Source organism: Neophocaena asiaeorientalis, unplaced genomic scaffold, assembly GCF_003031525.2.
Source record: "Neophocaena asiaeorientalis asiaeorientalis breed wild unplaced genomic scaffold, Neophocaena_asiaeorientalis_V1.1 scaffold33, whole genome shotgun sequence".
NCBI lineage: Eukaryota > Metazoa > Chordata > Mammalia > Artiodactyla > Phocoenidae > Neophocaena > Neophocaena asiaeorientalis.
The window spans coordinates 568,554-588,198 of record NW_020171988.1 but is presented as its reverse complement, the minus strand read 5'-3'; the positions used below and the strand labels follow the sequence as shown (position 1 = coordinate 588,198).

General features: G+C 36.4%; 1 protein-coding gene across 3 annotated transcripts in view; it reads right to left on the bottom strand.

Moving 5' to 3' along the window:
- The window catches only part of TBC1D5 (TBC1 domain family member 5), a 530,340-nt gene that overhangs the window by 185,233 nt on the left and 325,462 nt on the right, over window positions 1-19,645 (bottom strand). For all 3 annotated transcript variants that reach the window (XM_024747581.1, XM_024747573.1, XM_024747583.1), the window contains one exon: window positions 18,582-18,754. In XM_024747581.1, the coding sequence (XP_024603349.1) occupies window positions 18,582-18,754 (173 nt within the window). The remainder of the gene's footprint in view (window positions 1-18,581; window positions 18,755-19,645) is intronic.

Below are 19,645 nucleotides of genomic sequence, written 5' to 3'. Positions count from 1 at the left end.
ATTACTGTGCATAAATATCCAGGTATGGACCTATACACACGATTTATCCACCTACCTATGTGGGGATGTTATCATCAATACAGACAAGCAGAGAATGCACATGGACAAATGCAGTATGAGTACAATTTGTGTGAACAGATATTTACTATGTTGCTGTTTGCCAAACCACCCAATTGGCCACAATGGGATCACATGATCGAAAACAGTTTTGAACTGTTCACCAGCTGGGCAATAGCTGAAAAATCCAAATCTGGCCAACTGGACTGTGGTTCACAATCCAAGGGACAGGATCATTTTACTCCATTTACCATTTCCCTTTAGCTGCTTTCTTATAAGCAAGGGTTTTTTTTTTTAATAGAACTCTACCAAATTGTCTCCCAGATCCTCTAACTTCCAGCTTATGTTCAAAAGAAGACACAGCAGTCTACTGGCTCAGCTATTTTGAAGGCTGGCCACTACAGGAGCCAGCACCCTGCTCTCTCCGTTGCCGCGGTCCTTCAAATGCCCTGTTGTGTTTATGGCAATCTCAAGGCTCCTGTACATTCCCATTTGTTTGTAAGAGTGAACATCATCCCTCAGGAGACTGTGGTCATTAAACGGCTCAAGTAGAGAACAAAACTCAGAAAACTCAAGTGTGTCATTGGATGAATTAGTATCTTGTAGAAAAGGACAGCCATCTCAGACTGGATTCTCTTTTAGGTAATCCACAGTTTTACGTCAAAGTAATACTTCAGAAGAAAATTTCATCACCAAGTAGTATCAGTGTATTGTCTTGGCTTTGTTGTATGATACATAACATTAATTTTCCACACGTTCATAATAAAATACATAGAGCATGTGACTAGAAAGTAATGAAACTGATTCTTTTTTTTAAACAAAGATACCAAAATTTATATATGAAAGGATTCATTCAGAGCCATGGTAGGTTATTTGAATACCTCCCAGAGAGGCTGAGTGTGTTTTGAAGATGAGTTTTATTTGTGAAAGTAACTAACACTTCTAATTAGAGCCAAATGTGGTAAACAACATGAGAAACAACATTAGACAAAACCTTTTTTTGATGATTTGGTTACACAGCCATGAATCAGGTTTCTAAGGTGGCTCCTACACTAGTAATAATGACCATTCCAAAGAGGGAGTCCTAGAAATATTTTGAGTAATAATGTTTCATTAAAATACATGTAAACTTGTTAAAGAGACCATGCTTCAGAAGGACCATGGTCATTCTCAATATGAAGACACGGGTATGCTGCTTTAAAAAAAAAACAAAACTGATCATCGTTGGTTTAAAAAAATTGATTTCGTTATTTTTAATGGGGATGAACCTAGTCATTTGTGTTATTTTCAAAGATGTGCAACCTTAATATTGGACTTTATTCGCCCTTTTGTCCAATCTCTCATATTCATAAGGCAACTCATCCATCAAATTTCTGGTGGCTGGGGACTCTTGAGCCTCTGCTGAGACATCAGGATGAAGGCAGTCACCAATCCTAAACCAGCTATTTTGCAAATAATTTTTGATATCAGATTTTTCCACTTGCTGATTCAAAATGTGCCCATGCCCCCAGATTCTGTCTACTAGTTTTCATCTAGCCTTTTAGAGTGGCTCTTCCCTGTTCTAATTAATAATCCTTCAAATACCCAAACATAAAGCACAATGTTGATATCAGTAGGTGTTTAATAATAATTACTGGTTGCTGAAGGAATGATGGCTGAAACAGTTCTATTTTTTCAAAACCACTAAACTTAAAAAAAAAAACCCATAGAATTAGCGAAATCAAGTGAAAGGCTTAAACTAATGAAACTAAGAAAAAATTGATATACACAGCTTAATCAAATTTCCTTAATGAGAAAACTTATAAATCTAAGAACTAGGTGAAAAGCCAAACTTCTCATCAACTAGTAGAACAACCAGAAGCAGAGGCCAGTTTTATATATATATATTTCTTTTTCAGATTCTTTTCCCATATAGGTTATTACAGAACATTGAGTAGAGTTCCCTGTGCTATACAGTAGGTCCTTATTAGTTATGTCTTATATATAGTAGTGTGTATATGTTAATCCCACACAACACTGTAAATCAACTATACTCCAATAAAAATTTTAAAAAATAATAATAAAAGGCTAATCGTATGTGGGTCGGAAGCTGGCTGGGAGCAGTCAGGTCACACTACGGGGACCCACCCTTTGGTTGTGAAGCGCTGGTCCTGGGTGGGATGGGCTAGTCTTCCACTGTCGTGGGACCTTATTCCAGAATGTTGGGCTTGGGAGGCAAACGTTAAACCTATGGCTGTAGAATTGGTACCAGGAAATCAGTCAAACCTTGTTTCTCCAGAGATCCTTAAAGCAGTTTAAAAGGGGGGCGTGGCGGGAGGGTGTCAATGTTCAGGGTCGCCTGATAGAAGAGAAACAGTGAGACTATATAAAATCTAGAGGGTGACTTAAATACATGGCTGACAAACATTAAAAAAAACCTTCCTCTGTGTTTCATTTGTCTCCCTTCCTCCTCTTTCTCTGGCCTTTATATCGTAATACCAGCAGAATGCATGATCGGAGCAGGGGATGTGATGAGCGAGGGGCAGGCCAGGAAGGAGACGCAGGAAGGAGGGGAGACAGAGAATAAGAGGCTGCACAGGCAGGGCGCCTGTGTGGTGGAGCGGAGCCAGGAGCAAGCCTAGAGATGCACTCTGGGCAGCCCGTGCACTCTCCACCACCAGCCACAGAACCTACGGAAGAGGACAATTAGGTAACTGATCCCTCTCAATTACTATTGTTTTGAAACTGTATTTTCCATAGAAGAAGAGTGGGAGTGAAAATTCAAAGACAAGAAGAAAGTCGTCTTAGGAGCCAGTCTGCCCTGATCTGACACTGTCGTCGTAAACATCAAGAGGCAGAGGCCCTCCTCCCCGCTGGAGCCCATCAAGCTACAGAAAAGACAGCTACTTACTGATGGGCTAAACCACAGCAATTTGGTATATGGGGACTCATGGCTCTGGAAAGAACCATTTACCATTAATTTTCAATTTGAAGGAGTAATATTATTCATCATTTTTATTATTATTTAGAGGTATGCAGTCTTAACTAGAATTTTATGATCCTTGCTATGATTTATCATTATTTTTAAATTTAATGAACACTTAGAAAGTGTTTCCTATGTGCCAGACACTGTTTTAAGGGCTCTGCAAATAGAAAAGCCACGTGGCAACCCTATAAAAGGAAGTAAGTACTCTTAATCTGACTTTGACTCAACTTTTGCAAGCATTCAGTGCAACCAGGTACCTGATACCAGCTTCCGGAACTTGTAAGAGGGTATAAACAACATATAAATATTATTTTTCTCTTAATATTTACTTCAAATAAGATAAAACCCTTTTAATTATAAATCAGTAATACGAATAAACTAAGCCTACAGTATATACTAGGCATCAACATGATAAAATGCTACCCACTAAAATACACTTGTAGTAATAATCCTTCCCCTCCTCCCACCTTTGGTGTAGACATGGATCATCTTCACACTTGCGGACGTTAGCTCTTTCGGAGGGTGTCCACAAGGGTCACTGTTCACACTTTAACCATTTTTAATTGTTTAAGACCCAGTGACTTAGTTAGGTCAGATGCTCTCTTTAGTAAAAGCCGACCCTGCTCAGCACAGATGGGATCACTCAGACCATAATTTAGTCTTTTCTCCAAGTCCTAGTCATCTTGACATTGTTTCTGACGCCTCTTAAATCAGGGCTTATGTCTATTTCAATGATTATCAATTCTAAATTAAGATCTTTTAAAAGGTGTATCATATTTCCCCCCACAAATTCCATATAGCATAACATTTAATTTTAATAAGACTAAAATTTTTTTCAAAGTCTGGAGTTTTTTTTTTAATCTCACATACCATTCATAGTTCAAATCATAATAAGGACCTTTAAGAGGTGGTACGGGGCTTCCCTGGTGGCACAGTGGTTGGGACTCCACCTGCCGATGCAGGGGACACGGGTTCGTGCCCCGGTCTGGGAAGATCCCACATGCCGCAGAGTGGCTGGGCCCGTGAGCCATGGACGCTGAGCCTGCACGTCCAGAGCCTGTGCTCCGCAACGGGAGAGGCCACAACGGTGAGAGGCCCGCGTACCGCAAAAACAAAACAAAACAAAAAGATGTGGTACGTTGGTATAAAAAAATCATATTAAATCATACAAAAATGTCTAACAATAACTGAAGTAAAATGAAAACAAAAGCATTATTTTTATTAGAGAAGGTGAATTTTAATGAAAGAAGATTTTAGAAACAAAGTGTGTATATATAAGCCAAACTGAATTGCAAACAATATTTCTTTTCCTGCACTTAAACTCTGGTACAAATCTAGTATTTAAAACTACAAAAATAAGAATAAGAAATTTGAGGGGTAAAGAAACATACGATGAAGAATCAAAAGCAGCCAAAAGCAAAAATAAGAAGTTAAAAGCAATATGCTCTAGCAAGGTTTAACCTGTATCACTATTAGTGAAGGAAAACGTTTTTCTTAGAGTTTGCGGTAGAAGAGCTCTCATTTTTTACCCTTTTAAACTGACTGTAATAAATGATGAATTTTCTTAATTGAATCGGCAGCCTTTGTCAAACAGCATCTTATGAAATTATGAGCTTGGAAGAGGTTCTCTTCATTAAGCAAGCTCTCATTTTTCTAACATTTAGGTCAGGGAAGAACTAACGGTAGGAAGGCAGGATTCTAACTTGATATCGTGGGTCATATAAAATTTTATGTAATGGTGAAACGCTGTCCTTAAAATAATTTCACAAAAGTCAGAAAGATAACCTAGAATTTTCACACAAAATGTGCACTAGGTGATCTCAAATGTCTAAAAAGCTAGCCAAGAGACACTTCTCTAGAAAACTTGACATTTACAGGCATCTGTTTGAAGTCCTAGTGGTTCCCATAAAAGGTTTTACATGTATTAGGCCAAGTCTCTAGAGGTTAAAAAATAAGGGTAGAAACTTAAGTCTGGTCAGAGACCTATCAAAGACACACACACTGTAATCACTGATGTAAGTGATACAAATTAGGTTAATTACAAGGTATACTTAATAATGGAGTATGATATCATACATGAATTACCATATAGCACTAGGAAAGAGCTTATTAGCACAATTAGCTGTAGATATTCAATTTGCCTCTGGCTTACTTGGTTATGGAAGGAGTTGGAGAATAGAAAAACAATCAGAGACCCATGAAATAAAGACGCCAAGGACGAGAAATGAGGGAGAGAAACTGAATATGAGCGGCTAATTAATAACGCCAAGGTTTTTACCCACACTTAACTATTATTTCCCTGTAAGTCCTAAAAATTTCTCCTTCTTGCTTTAGAACCTACAGTTCTGATTTGAGGACAAAAATTACATCCCTTCCAATCTAAATGTATTCTACTGGCTAACAGATTCAAAGGCAATACTGGATTTACAGTTGTATCACTCTGTTGTTAAACCAGGCAGCTTAAAGAAGACATCCCACTGTTCCACTAAGACTTAAAACAACTCTGCCAATGTCTTTCTGGAGAACTTTTCTTTTTTATGACTGTTATTAGGTGGTATTTTATGTGTGTTGAGTTTTGGGGTGATATTTGTTTTTCCTGTACATTGCACTTATGTTCAGTTAAAGACATCGCAACAATTGTGCAGTCACAGTCCTATCGGGTTCCTCTAGAGAATGCTGATATAACCTGAAGTTGACCCAGGTCTGGTGGGTGAGTTTAACACTGGGGTTGGCAAAGTGTTACACTGTTCATGATGTATAACTCAAAGATAAGGAAAATATATTAACATGTTCATCTTTAATACATGAATTGCTTTGATAAATAAAATTTAATAAATGAGGCCTTAGTTGCAGAGCTAAAAAGTTTATGATAGAAGCTTCTTCTATGTATTGGAAGCATTTTAATGTTCACTGTAAATACTTCTTATTAGACGCTTGATATTTTGGAAGTATTTAAAACTTAAATACGTTAAATGAAGATGCCATCATTTGCTTTTTGGTTGTTTTCACTAGTCCAATATATTTTTTAGGCTCCAAAACACTAGTGGAAGAAGTCATTTAATTGGAAAAACTTTCAGACCATGGGAAGAATTTTAGAAAGGAGCACGCACACACACACACACACACACACACACACACACACACACACAAAGTCCTGGTCTGTGCTAAACACTTTATTTCCAAATAGTTACAGTCCTTTTAGCTACAGCATTTCAAGGTTATGATGGAAATCACTGGTTCCTCAAAGTTCATAAGTATTTAAAAGTTTTATTATCAAGTCTGTACATACCATACACATGACTGGAATTATGTTCTCTGTGTGTCAAAAAGTACCAAGAAATAAACAAAACTGAATTGCCTGCCATAAATTAAAAGAAAATTGTGCCATTTGTATGGGGTTAAGAATACTGGGTGGCTAATTCTCAATCTTAGGTGTCTACCTAAGTAGTCTGGAATTCAGAAATAGAGAAATTTACAGTTATAGCTGGATTAACACTTCTCTCTCAGAAACAAAAAATATAGATCAGAAATAAACCCATACAAATCAAACCAACTGATTTTTGACAAAGATGCAAAGGTAACTGAATGGAAAAAGGATACTCTTTTAACAATGACACCAGAATAACTGGATATCCTCTGTCAAAATAATTAACTAATTAACCTTTACCTATACTCATTTTATACAAAAATTAACTCAAAATGGATCACAGCCCTAAACATAATACATAAAACAATTAGAAGAAAACTTAGGTTAAACAAAGAGTTCTCAGATATGACACCAAAAACACATTTGATAAGGAAACAGTAGATAAATTGGATTTCACCAAAATGAAAAATGTTTGAAAGATAATTACAAGACATGAAAAGACAAGCCACTGACAGGAAGATACTATTTGTGAATAACAAATGGCAACAGACTTGTATCTAGACTATATAGAAAACTCTCAAAACTCAATACTAAGCAAATAAATAAACCCAATTTGTAAAAAGGGCAAAAGATGTGAGCCATCTGAACTGACATTATTTTAATTAAATTTATTCTGAGATAATTGTATATTCACATGCATTTGGAAGAAACAGTACAGTGAGAGTCTGTGAATTGTTTACCCAAGGGTAACATCCTACAAAACTATAGTACAATATCACCACCAGGATACACAACCATTCACAAGGTCATAATACCGAAATATTCCATTACCACAAGGATCCTTCCTATGCTCTTTTATAAGCATACCCACTTCTCTCCTGCTCTCATTTTTTCATGCCTGTTAATTTTATTAATCTTTTCACAGAAACAGCTTTTTGTTTCCACTTTCTTGTTATTCTGTTTCTTCTTATTCTATTATCTTTGTACTGTTTTTAATAATATTGGTTTCAATTCTTACCTTTATTCCTTCCTTTTACCTACTTTGAGTTTATTTTGTCTTCTTTTTCTAGGTTCTTAAGTGGAAGCTTAGATTACTAACATGAATTTTCTTCTTTTCTAACATAAGCATTTAGTGGAATAAATTTACCCTTTAGCACTGCTTTAGCTCTGTCCCACAAATTTTGATATGTTGTACTTTCATTTCATTCAGTTAAATATATCTTTAAAAATTTCTCTCGAGACTTCCTCTCCAATCCAGGGATTATTTGGAAGTGTGTTATTTAGTTTCCAAGTGTTTGGAAAGTTTTCCCCTTAACTGTTATTTCTAATCTGATTCTATCGTGGACAAGGAAAATACTCTGTATGATTTCAATTCTATTAAATTTGTTGAGGCTTGTTTCATGGGCCAGGATATATTTAGTTGTTGAGCTCTATATTTCTTGTCTAGTTGTACTGTCAATTATCAATAGTCTCAAACTATAAACATGTATTTGTCTTTCTCCTTTCAGTTCTATCAGTTTTTGGTTCACATATTTTGTAGCTCTGTTGTTTAATGGACACACATTTAGGACTGCTAAGTCCTTTTGGTGAACTGACCCTTTTACCATTATGGAATATCCCTTTTGTCGCTGGTAATTCTCTGTGTTCTGAAGTCTACTTTATTTGATATTATTATCAAATATATCTCCTGCTTTCTTTTGTTTATATGAAAACAAGATTGTTTTAAGTTGCTGGTCTTTTAATTTCCAATCAATTTCCAATCTCTTGCATTTGCACTCTCCTCTTATCACAGTTGCGGGTTTTGATGTCATACATGTGTGCAGGTGATTTCCTACCTTTATGTTTGCCTTTACCAGTGAGCTTCTCCGTTCATAATTTTGTTTCTAGTAGTGGCTTAGATAAGCCACTTTTCTCTTCCGTTTAGATAAGTTCCTTTAGCATTTGCTGTAAAGCTGGTCTGGTGGTGCTGAATTCTCTTAGCTTTTGCTTGTCTATAAAGCTTTTGATTTCTCGGTTGAATCTGAATGAGAGCCTTGCTGGGTAGAGTATTCTTGGTTGTAGGTTATTCCCTTTCATCACTCTAAATATATCATGCCACTCCCTTCTGGCCTGCAGAGTTTCTGCTGAGAGATCAGCTGATAGCCTTATGAGAGTTCCCTTCTATGTTATTGCTTTTCCCTTGTTGTTTTAAATTTTTTTTTTCTCTGTCTTTAATTTTTTCCAGTTTGATTACTATGTGTCTTGGAGTGTTTCTCCTTAGCTTTATCCTGACGGGGACTCTCTGTGCTTCCTAGACTTGGGTGACTGTCTCCTTTCCCATCTTAGGAAAGTTTTCAGCTATTACCTCTTCAAATATTTTCTTGTGTCCTTCCCCATCTCTTCTCCTGGGACCCCTATAATGCAAATGTTGGTGTGTTTAATGTTGTCCTAGAGGTCTCTCAGACTGCCTTCATTTCTTTTCAGTCTTTTTTCTTTATTCTGTTCCATGGCAGTGATTTTCACCATTCTGTCTTCCAGCTCACTTACCCGTTCTTCTGCCTCAGTTACTCTGTTGTTTCCTTCTAGTGTATTTTTCATTTCAGTTATTGTATTGTTCATCTCTGTTTGCTTGTTCCTAAGTTCTTCTAAGTCTTTTTTATTTTTTTAAGAAGATGTTGGGGGTAGGAATTTATTAATTAATTTATTTTTGCTGTGTTGGGTCTTCATTTCTGTGCGAGGGCTATCTCTAGTTGTGGCAAGCGGGGGCCACTCTTCATCGCGGTGCGCGGGCCTCTCACTGTCGCAGCCTCTCTTGCTGAGGAGCACAGGCTCCAGACGCGCAGGCTCAGTAGTTGTGGCTCACGGGCCTAGTCGCTCCCTGGCATGTGGGATGCTCCCAGACCAGGGCTCGAACCCGTGTCCCCTGCATTAGCAGGCAGATTCTCAACCACTGCGCCACCAGGGAAGCCCTATTTTAGGTCTTTTTTAAACACGTCTTGCATCTTCTCGATCTGTGCCCCCATTCTTTTTCTGAGGTCTTGGATCATCTTCACTATCATTACTCTCGATTCTTTTTTGGGTAGATTGCCTATCTCCACTTCACTCAGTTGTTCTTCTGGGGTTTTGTCTTGTTCCTTCATCTGGGACATATTCCTCTGCCATCTCCTTTTGTCTAACTTTCTGTGATTGTGGTTTCCATTCTGCAAGCTGCAGGATTATAGTTCTTCTTGCTTCTGCTGTCTGCCTTCTGGTGGATGAGGCCATCTAAGAGGCTTGTGCAAGCTTCCTTGTGTGAGGGTCTGGTTCCTGTCCACTGGGGGGTGGAACTGGATCTTGTCCCTCTGGTGGGCAGGGCCATGTCAGGGGGTGTGTTTATTGACCAGCTGTGTGCTGAGGAAGACTTTAAACAGCCTGTCGGCTGATGGGTGGAGCTGTGTTCCCATCCTGTTGGTTGTCTGGCCTGAGACGTTCCAGCACAGGGGCCTATAGGTTGTTGGGAGGGCTAGGTCTTGGGGAGGAAATGGCAGCCTCCAGGAGGGTTCACGCCAATGAGTACATGCCAGAGCTGCTGCTTCCAGTGTCTTTGTCCCCACAGTGAGCCACAGCTGTCCCCCACCTCCACAGGAGACCCTCCAATACTAGCAGGTAGGTCTGTCCCAGTCTCTTATGAGGTCACTGCTTTTTCCCCTGGGTCCTGGTGGACACGTGACCTTGTGTGCGCCCTCCAAGAGTTGAGTTTCTGTTTTCCCCAGTCCTGTGGAACTCCTGTAATTAAACCCTGATGGCCTTCAGAGCCAGATTCTCTGGGAGCTCCTCCTCCCATCGCCAGATCCCCAGGCTGGGAAGCCGGACGTGGGGCTCAGGACTTTCACTCCTGTGGGAGAACTGCTGTGGTATAACTGTTTTCCAGTTTGTGGGTTGCCCACCCGGCAGGTATGGGATTTGATTTTATCACAATTGTGCCCCTCCTACCATCTTGCTGTGGCTTCCTCTTTGTCTTTGGATGTAGGGTATCTTTTTTGGTAGGTTCAAGCATTTTTTTTTGTCGATGTTTGTTCAGTAGTTAGTTTTGAGTTTGGTGTTTTTGTGAGGAGTAAGCTCACGTTCTTCTCCACTGTCTTGCCAGCCCTTAAAGCCATGATTTAATCTAACTCTATATTACTTCAAACCTCACTTATTTTTTCACTTTATAATGTTGTGAGCACCCTGTGAACAAGTGCCTAACATTTATCAGGAATTAAAATATCTGTTATGTTATACTGGGAGGTAGAGTGGACAGGTAAGTCAAATCAGCCATGAAATAAGCAACTATTTGTGATGGTACCAAACTCCCCAACAAGGGACTGGTCAAGTTGAGATATTCAATTAATTTAATATGAATAATACAATTGAGATTGAAGCATTTCATGAGTAGCTACAAGAGCGACCTTCCAAAAGACCCTCAATCCCAGAATGCTGGGATTCTGTGCAGGGCCAATAACGAAGCCCTGTGGCAGGCCACCAGGACCCCATTCCACCTAGGTCACAGCACACTCATGGATACTCTTTGAACATGGTTGTTAAGTAAAGCTACATTTCAGCCCAAATGTAGTATCACTCTGTCTTCAAATCCTCCATTTTGAGCAAAAGAATATTACAAGAAAATGGTGAAATAAAAATCTTCAGTCAAAAGTTTTTCTCTAATCTGGTAATTTGATGCAAAAGAAAATGCAGTTCTATCTTGTCCAAACTGTTCTGGTGAACACATGCTAGATCTATATAAAACAATTTCCCTTTCAAAGAATTACAGATTATCTATTTTTTAAAAGTGATAAAATACTGTCAGAGATGGAGGTAAATACATTTTATTCCACTGCAGATGTTAAAATAGAGATTTTCTTTTACTTTAAGTATTCTTGCCAAGACCACCACTTTTCTTAATTCTTCAAAGATTACTGATAATGGTTCAAATATGTCTTCAAAGTATTTGAGTTTTCTGGATACTGACGTATGTGCCCACTAATAGTAATTAAGTACCTTATGTTTGCCCTCATATTTTAAAAATTCTTATAAAATCAATCTGTGATTAAATTGAGATAATTGAGAAAACAGCAAAAAGTATAAAGAAAATAAACACAATTCTTTATTCCCTTTCAGAGATAACCAGTATTAACACTACTTCCAGGCTAATTTTCATTTAAAACATATATACTTTTTAAAACTAGGAAAATAGATTATGTGGTTTCTCTTCCTGATTTTTCACTTAGACTATATCATACGCATCACCTCTTGGGATTACAGATTCCACAGATACATCATTTAAATTATGGCATAATTTCATCAAATGGACTTATTTACCCTATTATTTCCTTTATTATTAGAAATTAGTTCCCATTTCATATCATAAATAATACTGTGATAGATATCTTTATACAGACCTCTGCTCTCTGATTCCCTTAAAGCTTAAAAGTAGAATCATGAGTCAAGGAGCCCAAGTTCATCAGGTATTTTACTCACTTTCCCAATCAACTCCCAAATTAATTATAGCAGCACTGAGTAAAATTTTCTCCAATCCTAATCAACCTGAATGAAAAATATATTTTGCTATTTAATTTATAATTCTTTAAATATTTGAATAGTTGAAACCTTTTTACTATATTTGTTGGCCATTGATTGTTTTTTCCTATGCATTGTTGGTTCACTTTATTTTTCTACTTTATAGGTAAAGTGGTTTCTTACTAATTTTAAGGGCTTATTTTATATAAAGAATAAAAATTTGCTTTATATTCTTTATATATTTTGTGTACATTGCAAAAAAAGTTTGTCTTTGCACTGAATTTTATTGGAATGAAATTTTGGAGTAGACATATTACAAACTTACTCTCTAAAATGTCTTTCATTGCTACTTTTCTTAGAAAACTCCATGGTCATTGGAAGATTGGTTATAGTTATATTTTCATGTATGTTTTCTAGTAATTATTTAGAGTTTTAATTTTTTAAATAATTATTAGTTGATGTTCCTCAAAATAGCAGATTTTCCACCAATGATATTTTGAATAATCAGTTCCTTATATAATTGGTTTGTGACCTTTACTTCCTTTGTTTTTACCTCCATCCCATTCATGCATCGATTCAAAAATATTTACTGAATACTTAACCATGTAGTGGGTTCTGTTCGGGAGGCATCTCGGATATATTAATGAACAAGACAGACAAACTCCTTGCTGTCATAGATCTTACACACTAAACTTCAAGGCTATTATAACTGAATGTGTTATTAATAAAGAATACTCTTTTTCAATGTTTTCGTTTCAAAGTGTATTTTTCGGTATTACTATTGCCATTTCTGTATTCCTTTACCAAACCAGATCAATGTATTTTAGCTGTCTCTTTTAAGTAGCATATAGTTGGATTTTGTCCATAAAGTCAATCAAGAATAGTCTTTTATTAGGAGAGCTTAAAGCACTTAGGTATAGTACTATACCTACTGTTTGACAGTATCATTTGTCATCTTGTTTTATTGTTTTACGCTTCCTTTGTAAGCCCTTGTTGTTGTTGCTATTATTATGACTACTTAGTGAGTCTTATGAGCCAGGCAATTGGACTTAGCACATGAAAGTTAATACCTATGAACATTTTTGAGTGTTTACAACATGCCAGCTACTGTGCTCTAAATGATATTTTTTCATTTAATCCTCACAATCCCACTGCATGGATACTATTTTATAGAAGTTTTATAAAACAAAAAACTTCTTTAGTGATTATAAATATCAGTGAAATAGTATATATTCCTTCACGTGTGATAAATTATGCAAACTTTTATACTTCTTTCCCACTTTGAATTATTCACAAGAATTAAGTAGATCTAAGATCCAAATAATGTTATAAATTATTTTGACTGCTCTTTAGATGATTATTTTTGACAACTGCATTCAGTTGTAAACACCATATCTTACTGGTTACATTGCTTTTGAGCAGTCCTTTAAGAAACTGCTTTCCCCTTTTGAATTATTCATTTTTATTCACCTTTCAGTGGGAAGAGTATATTTTTACCTAGAAAGATGTGTGGATGGTACTTTCCCTAAATTTCTGCATGTGTGACTAAGGCAAAGCATTTTCTTCTTGGCCTGTCTATCTTAAAATTCATGATTACTTTGTCAGTACAGATTCCATTTCTTCTATTTCATCAATTAACTCTTTTTGTAGGTCAAGTTAAAGATTAAAGTAGCAGAACACCCCTTCTCCACCTGCTTTCTTATTCTTCTATCCAGTGGCCTGACCTAAATAAGGCCAGTATTGGACCTGGACAAGAAGAGTTAAGCCTCAGGCAGTGGCTTATTATTTTACCTACATCTCTGATGCTGCTACCTTTGTGCAGAAGATGCTGTGCTCTTTCTGTCCTGATTCTTGGCATGGCTATGGCTCTCAGGCCCTCCAGTGCCTTTGATTTTCCATTTCCTCCTTACCAGGCTGGTTTCTGATCCCCACTAACAAGACTCCTCTAATTTCGGGCCTCATACCTGGCTCGTCTTTGCTGCTTACCTGCTCACCCTGCATTTGACTCATGGTCCCATCTGATACATAGTACCTTTGGGTACCTTAGTTTTCTACCACACTCATATTTCTAGTCAAATTAGAGTATGAATGTAAGCTCAGGAGTTCAAAGCCTGGCTCAGCTTCTTGGTAGCTAGTTGATCTAAATAAGCCTTTATAAGCCTTGATTTCCTCATCTTCAAAATGCAGATGATCACAGCATCTATCCCAATGTGTTGTGAGGACAGATAAGATAATCAACGTAAAGCCTTTAGAGACAATGCCTAGTCCACAGGAAATAATAAATATTAACAATTATTAACCAATATTTCAAATAATTTATTATATTTCCCCACAATTCTTAATCATAATTCTTCACATATTGTAGGAGGGGGAAAAAAGCCAGCTTTTTCAAAAGGAATAATTTGGGGGGAATGCCCAGCGCTGTATGACAAGGTATCATTGGCTCTTCACCTTCTAATCCCTCATTCTGTATTTTATGTTTAATACATAACATAAAGCTCATTGAAAAGAAAAGAATATTTCAATCATTAACTGTGTTTTGAATAGGAAGCCATTTCTTAACCTGTTGAGAGAGAGAATTTTTAAGGTGGGTAATTATATTGACTTTGATGACTGAGAGTTATATTTTTACCCTATGTTTATACTTCCAGTATCAGTTTAAAAAACTTGGTAGTCATACATAATCACACTGATATGTGTTAGAACAAATAAAATGTGATATAAATATTCTGAAACTATACCATAATTTAGCAGATTATTTATCAATAACCAACAACCTCCTCAATTACATTACTAGAAACCACCACAGCAAAACAACTGCTAATCCAGAAAATAGGAAATAAGGGAAATGAAAGATGTATAAAAAACATTTGGGAGATATGGAATCTATCCCATGTGTGCTGTAAAGAGCTCGTAATTTAAGAATGCCAAAGCCCAAGTGTGTTATGAGGGTCTTTCCTCAAAAGTGACATTAATTGCATATCCCATAGATGCTTATTATGTATTCTATTCATATCAAAGTATAATATGTAGTCAAAAATATACAGATTCAATATATTTAAGAGTGATAATAAAACAGTTACTCTGGCCTAGCAAAAACTGTTATTTTTAAACTTCAATTTTTGGTCTTTTTATAAAAGAGTATTTATAGTATTAAGTATTAAGAAAACAGTATTGAATCTTTGTATTTGAATCTGCTGTGATTAAGGGTCTTTTGGACTCAAAACAAGACATACTCAGGGATGGAACTGTAACAGTAATATTTTAGAGGCTTCTGCACAAAAATAATTCCCAGGTGATGAAATCACAGGACATTCTTATTCTCATATTAAAAATGAAGATACCAAACAGCAACTCTTAGAAATCACCTTGGAAAGTTAGAAATGATACAGTCAATGTTTTACTTTGGAAACTAGTAGGCATGCACTGACAGGCCCCTACAGAACTTAATTTTTAAAAAGTCTAATACTTATCAATAATTGGCAAGCAAAAGACAACTCAAGATGTTAATTATTTGAATTAACGTAAGAGAAATTTCATTTTAGGTGCAACAGGAGTAATCTTTCATAAAGTTAATGAAAAACAGTATAAATTACTTTTAGGAAATATTATTTTATAATATCACTTAGAAAGTATTAAATATTTAATTGCAAATTAACTTTGTTTAACCTAAATAGTAAGTTGATTTAACATTTCCTAACAGAAAAACCAGCTACAATTATCCAGGAGATTATGCACTAAAATACATAAAATAAATAATCCCATTAATAATCCCATTAATATGGGTCTTACTCCCATATTTCAAGATAAATATCATCAATTTATTTAAAATTAAGATAAGCTAATTTAAAATGACTTTAGCCAATGTTTGTACAATTAATATTTTTACACTAATTATTAATTCTAATTCTGTTAAATACATTTATTAGCAAAATACAACAGATGCATTTATATATGGCATATCTGCTACATCAGGAGACTCCCACATATATTCTCCTATAAAAAACAGAAGAAAAACTACTTCTAAAAACAGGGTAATTATAAAATCATTTTCTTAAAGATAACCACACCCATATCAGAGGGCAGATTTAAATAAATTTTAATGTATCATGCAACTGCTCAGATTGACTAAAATTAGAAACCTGGACTCAATGTGGGATATAATTTCATTTTGCTAAATAACCCTTTCTCCACCATGTAAACAACTTTCTCCCAACAGCAACAGACAGTAGCATCAGCAATTATTTAGATTAATATTACTTGCATGATATAAAAGAAACAATTTCAATTCATTTCCATGAGATAAAGACCCACAAAATTTATTACCTTCAAGGACATAAAATTATTGTGCCAAATTGCTATGATCTGTTTCTAAAAGTTCACTCTCCACTTCTACACTATCTCTTGAGAACCACTGGTGCAAAGGATAACTATTATGTTTCCACTTAAGTAGAAACTTGTATGCTTCAGTGAAGCAAACATAGAAAGCCAAAGCCAGAGCTGGAAGGGTGCATGAATCACATGGTACATCATATTGATAGAGCCATGATATCCTAATTCAGTAATTATAATGACAGATAATGACAACAAAAGCAGTGCTAAACATATATTGAATGTTTATTCCAAACTGAACACTGATTTTTATATATTATGATTTAATTTTCATAGGCACTCCATGAAGCAGGTACCACTATTTTTCATCTCCATTACACAGATGAAGAAACCAAGGCTCTAGGTGGTTAAACAGGTCTGTTTCATTTCAAAGCCTGTGCTTCTAACTGCTATTTTATATTATACTGATATTATCCTTTGGGCCCAAAGATTCTAACAGTCATCAATAGGAAATATACAGGTGAGCAGTACAGCTTAGGGTAGCATAAACACATAGGAAAATTCAACCACACTGTCCCACAAATAGAAATAATAAAATCAACTTTAATAAGTGATATGAGAAAGTAACACTCTTACACTATAAAATGTAGTACAGCCCAATTAAGAGAATGAATGACTTCTTCAAAGATTAAAACAATTACATATTTTTAGATAATGCAGATGAGATTCTATACAAAAATAAAGGGATAACTGAGTCAACTAGGGTTACCACAAGCCCTAATTTTGTTAGTACAGCTGAAAACAAAGTTGAAAGGATTAAGAGTAATTATGTCATGGATCATAGAATTTTATTGGGAAGGTGCTGGCTGGATATCAAAGAAGCTCTATGAAACATTATTATGAAGAGAAAGCTGATGTGAACTAATGTCTGATAAGGAAACCAGAACACACTAGTTATAAATCATTGTACCCAAGTCCATGCCTCGACCACCGTAAGGTGAAGCACCAGCTTGGCCAAAGAGGTAACAAACAATAGAGCACTTCAAAGAAATGATCAACGTGTCCGACATTAGTTTCTTTCTTCAATATTTAAGACCAATTTCTAGACTTGCAAAAATTCTTGAGGCTATAAAATGGATTTCTGTATTTGAGTAAACCAATTCTTTGAGTGCAGAGTAGAGAGGAATATAGAATCTGCCTCCTGACCTTGCCACGAGGTATTTTAAAATAAATCTTTACTCTATAATCACAAATATATTAGCTAGACTTTGAAGTGTAAGAAATGCCAGTTCATTAATAACGTACAATGCTGCCAAGGACCCACATTCCCCAGAACTTTCTCACTTCCATTGGGAATGACAGAGCTGCTCTCAATGATGAAATCAAGCTTAAGTCACAGAAATGAAAACAGGCATCATGAAAACAGGAGAGCAGAAATATGAATTCATATTCATTGAGCATCTACTATGTATATCTCAGTAACACCTTCTCAATTTTCCACGTTCTATCTAGTTGACAGATGGGATTTGCAGGAAATATCTACCAGGGAACTGCCCAGCACCAGACATAAATGTCATATTGTTTCTATTTAAAGGATCATTTTGTTGTCTGTAGCACTACACAACTAATTCATATTTATTAAAGTTGCTATCTTTCTAATTTGCCTACTGATGTTTTAAGCCACTGAATGCATACAAACACACAACACACACACACACACACACACACACCTAAGGGTAACTGGCTCCATATTCTGCTACAGCATGTCACAGAAGTCATCTGGCTGAAGATGATTAATATATTATTTTCACCATGAGGGACATTTATCTTACTTTTAGAAATGCACTTCTGAGGGTAGAGCAGATAAGCACACTATAAAATGGAAAGAACATGAATATCTTACAGGATAGTTTGGGTTCCGGGCTGGCTTCGCTGTGTACAATCAGTGTGACCCCGCACTTCTCAGAATGCTTGGTTTAATGATCTGCTGTTGCCATCTTGAAATTCCCACTAATTTTTTTTTAAAGGGCCATTCATTTTTATTTTACACTGGCTCTGCAGATGATAGAGCCAATTCTGCCTGGATTTGAATTATGACTTCACTGTTCAATATGTGTAAGTTTATTGTAAACCTTAGTTTCTTCCTCTGTAACAAAGGGGTAACGTTAGATGAAATAGGACATATGAAAGCAATGAGCACAGAGTCTGGCACACAGAACACAAAAGGAGATATGAAATGTAATGTAGCCGGCATAGCTCTTACTCTTACTTCTATGAATCTGAAACGTATAGAAACCACCATAAATCATAATTAGGTGTTGCTGAAATTTAAGCTTGAATACTTACAACCCATATATCTGTGGTGCAATTTCTAGTCTGTTCAGGTGCATGTAAAGCTCAATATCATGCTTCTTTAGTAGATGATCCTGGATCTGGTTGACTTTAGTAACAATAGCAACTGTTGGCCCCAAATCCTGTGGTCTAGCAAAGGGGATAGGAGTCATCAGGGTTTCTTTCCCCTAAACACAGGAAAAATGAAACATGTATTATTTCAATGCGAAGTTAACAAATACATGGACGTCATTCTTGAACGTATTTATCAATGGAAGTTTAGCGAAGAACCAACAACTACTTTAACCAACTCAGGAAAAAAGCTTAACATGTGGGATCATAAACTGATCGTCACATAGATGACTGTGCCCATAAAGGCCTTGAAATATCTTCTAAAAATTTTCTACTTGTATTCCCTCGACCACTTTATCTGGTGACATTAAGTCTTATAAGATAATTTTGGCTAGAGGTAGTGGTGGCCACTAGTCTATCTGTCCATGGCCAGTGTGTCTCAGCAGCAGCCATAGTACCTAAATGGCACACTCTGAGGAAAATATATTTCTTGTGGCATAAAAGTTAAACATGAAAAAAAGTAACTGAAAACTGTCTTGGGCTTCCCTGGTGGCGCAGTGGTTGAGAGTCCGCCTGCCGATGCAGGGGACACGGGTTCGTGCCCCGGTCCGGGAAGATCCCACATGCCGCGGAACGGCTGGGCCCGTGAGCCATGGCCGCTGAGCCTGCGCGTCCGGAGCCTGTGCTCCGCAGCGGGAGAGGCCACAGCGGTGAGAGGCCCGCGTACCGCAGAAAAAAACCAAAAAAACAAAACTGTCTTACTTTGAGCTCTCAAAACTATAAAAAAGTCAAGAAATAAAGCAAACCAGTACTAGAAAAGAAGACATCCTCTAACTTTCCTTTGATCAATTTAAATAGCTTGGTAGAAAGATTTTTAAAATCTTCAGACCAAAAATGTAGCTGACTTAAAAAAAAAAAATCTATGTGGGCAGTACAACTTCCATTCCTTCCACCCAATATTAAGAAAGATCTGTAACTCCTTGTAATGCTTTCATGTAAACGTCAAT